This window comes from Myotis myotis, unplaced genomic scaffold (genome assembly GCF_014108235.1).
Source record: "Myotis myotis isolate mMyoMyo1 unplaced genomic scaffold, mMyoMyo1.p scaffold_m19_p_11, whole genome shotgun sequence".
NCBI classification, from domain to species: Eukaryota; Metazoa; Chordata; class Mammalia; order Chiroptera; family Vespertilionidae; genus Myotis; species Myotis myotis.
Genome location: NW_023416315.1, coordinates 65,359,210 through 65,361,532, shown reverse-complemented (window position 1 = coordinate 65,361,532; position 2,323 = coordinate 65,359,210). Strand labels below are relative to the sequence as shown.

The 2,323-nt window shown below is 42.2% G+C and overlaps 1 protein-coding gene across 2 annotated transcripts; it reads right to left on the bottom strand.

Moving 5' to 3' along the window:
• Positions 1 to 274: 274 nt before the first annotated feature.
• On the bottom strand, positions 275 to 1,929 carry LOC118665751 (calmodulin-alpha-like). Of its 2 annotated transcripts, XM_036327046.1 has the most exons (3): positions 1,687 to 1,929; positions 1,302 to 1,303; positions 275 to 479 (listed from the first exon to the last, which is right to left on the bottom strand). In XM_036327046.1, exons 1-3 carry the CDS (start codon positions 1,927 to 1,929, stop codon positions 275 to 277), a joined length of 450 nt encoding a protein of 149 aa, XP_036182939.1. The 2 variants fall into 2 exon arrangements, with proteins under 2 accessions (XP_036182939.1, XP_036182938.1); XM_036327045.1 differs by lacking the exon at positions 1,302 to 1,303 and having other exon boundaries at positions 275 to 483; positions 1,671 to 1,929.
• Between the last annotated feature and the right edge of the window lie 394 nt (positions 1,930 to 2,323).

Below are 2,323 nucleotides of genomic sequence, written 5' to 3'. Positions count from 1 at the left end.
AGCAAATGGAACTGGAAGGAGTCCACTAAGTTCCTTATCATTAAGGTAGTACAAGGATTTATACTGTCAAACTGATATGTGGTTTGATATCTAGGGGAAAGGACCACCAACCATTTCATGCAGATTTTTTGCATGTGGACTGAAGGTACTCTTGACATTCACTTTTGCTATAGAGAAACAGAATGAGTGAATGATTTATTTATTTTTTTGCAAAAGGTAAGTAAAATATTTAATTTGATTCTTCTGAGGGTGTGGGAGGAATTGAAGTAGGTCTTTATTTTGTCCTCATCATCTGTATGAATTCTTTATAGTTGATTTGTCCACCTCCATCAATATCTCCTTCTCTGATGATTTCATCTACTTCGTCATCTATTAGTTTTTCTCCTAAGTTTGTCATAACATGACATACTTGTGCCGCACTGATGCAACCATTGCCATCCTTGTCAAAAACTTGAAATGCCTCGCGGATTTCTTCTTCACTGTCTGTGATACCATTATAATAACCTGGTTATTATTAACAGAAAAGGAATAAAGAGGAGACTAAGTAATATAGGCATGCCATGCCCTGGCTGGTTTTGCTCAGTGAATAGAGCATCAGGCTACGGACTGAAGGGTCCCAGGTTGGATTCCGATCAAGGGTACCTGCGAGCTTGCCCCCCATTAGGGGGTGTGCATGAGGCAGCCGATCAATGATTCTCTCTCATCTTTGATGTTTCTATCTCTCTCTCCCTTTCCCTTCCTCTCTGAAATCAACAAAAATATATTTAAAAAAATAACCTGCTTATTATTAACAGAAAGTGAATAAAGATGAGACTAGGTAATATAGGCATGCCATGCCCTGGCTGGTTTGGCTCAGTGGATAGAGCATCAGCCTGTGGACTGAAGGGTCCCAGGTTGGATTCCAATCAAGGGCACATGCCTGGGTTGTGGGCTCAATCCCCAGTAGGGGGCATGTAAGAGGCAGCCGGTCAGTGATTCTCTCTCACCATTGATGTTTCTATCTGTCCCTCTTCCTTCCTCCCTTAAATCAATAAAAAGATATTTAAAAATATACATATATACTAGTAGGCATGCCATTTATACAGCTTTGTCAGGAAACTGCAGTTAAGATTCTCTAAGTCCGTCCCCCCAGAATCACCGGGGGAAAGGACTTGATGATAGATACATGCCCAGTAAGATGTGGATGACAAGGGAAGATGCTTACCTGTCAGTCATATCTGGGAATGAGTCAGTGGCCAGAATAGAGTGGTGACTGAGAGCATGGGGAAGATTTGATATTTAAATTCCTGAACAAAGGAGACTTCTCTTCCTCTTGCCCTTCCTGCTTGCCTGTGGTCCTGGGACTCCTATTGCAGGGACCACACTCCCTTGCATTCGCCCATGTAGCTCAGGGCCACATGGGACCCACACAATGGACTGATGGAATGAATCTAGCCGGATGCTCTGCCGACTCAACTCTACCATCAAATGGCAGCTCTGGACACTGGCCCAGTGTTTGGCTCTGCTGAACATCCAGCTGCATCCTTTTCAGGACTGGTTTAAATACAATGGGATTTTACAAACCCAGAAATGTAATTCCACGCCAATAAAAACCATTCACTCTTCTGTGTGGATTTTAGAAAATTCATTTTCTGAAGATATCACAAGAGCCACCCACTGATTGGACCCACTGATTTCTCCCTCAACATCTGTATCTTTCCTTTTTCTAGCCATCATAGTAAAAAATTCTGGGAAGTCAATGGCACCATTACCATCAGCATCCACTTCATGGATCATATCCTGCAATTCGGTTTCCGTTGGGTTCTGACCCAGGGACCTCATGATAGTGACAAGTTCTTTTGCTGTGATGGTGCCATCACTTCTTTTGTAAAATAGGGAAAAGGCTTCCTTGAATTCAGCAATCTGTTCTTCAGTCAGTTGGTCAGCCATGGTGGGAAGGAAGAAAGGAAGGAAGGAAGGAAGGAAGGAAGGAAGGAAGGAAGGAAGGAAGGAAGGAAGGAAGGAAGGGCTGTGGTGCATCCTCCGCCATGCCTCCTGCACTTCCACCCTACTGGAGACTCCCAGCCCAAATGCCCAAGGTATATTACTCTTGACCATCTCCTTTCTCTTTGCTTATACAAGATTGTTTATGGAAAAAAAAAAAAGATGAAATCAAGGTTGAGGTATTTTTCATGTTTATCTAAATTTAAGAAAAAAATGGAACCATCATGCATAGCTGCGATTTCTATCATGATCTGTTATTTTTATATGTAATGGCAGAGTTTGTAGTTTTGTCTTGTCTGCAAGCTTACCAATACTGCTTTTAGCATACAATTGAGAATTG

Bases quoted from the DNA above. Each gene is read 5' to 3' on its own strand.
- LOC118665751 (XM_036327045.1), bottom strand. From the start codon at position 1,929: ATGGCTGACCAACTGACTGAAGAACAGATTGCTGAATTCAAGGAAGCC. The intron at 484-1,670 runs GTGGGTCCAATC...ATGGTATCACAG, and splicing joins AGATGTTGAGGGAGAAATCA to ACAGTGAAGAAGAAATCCGC.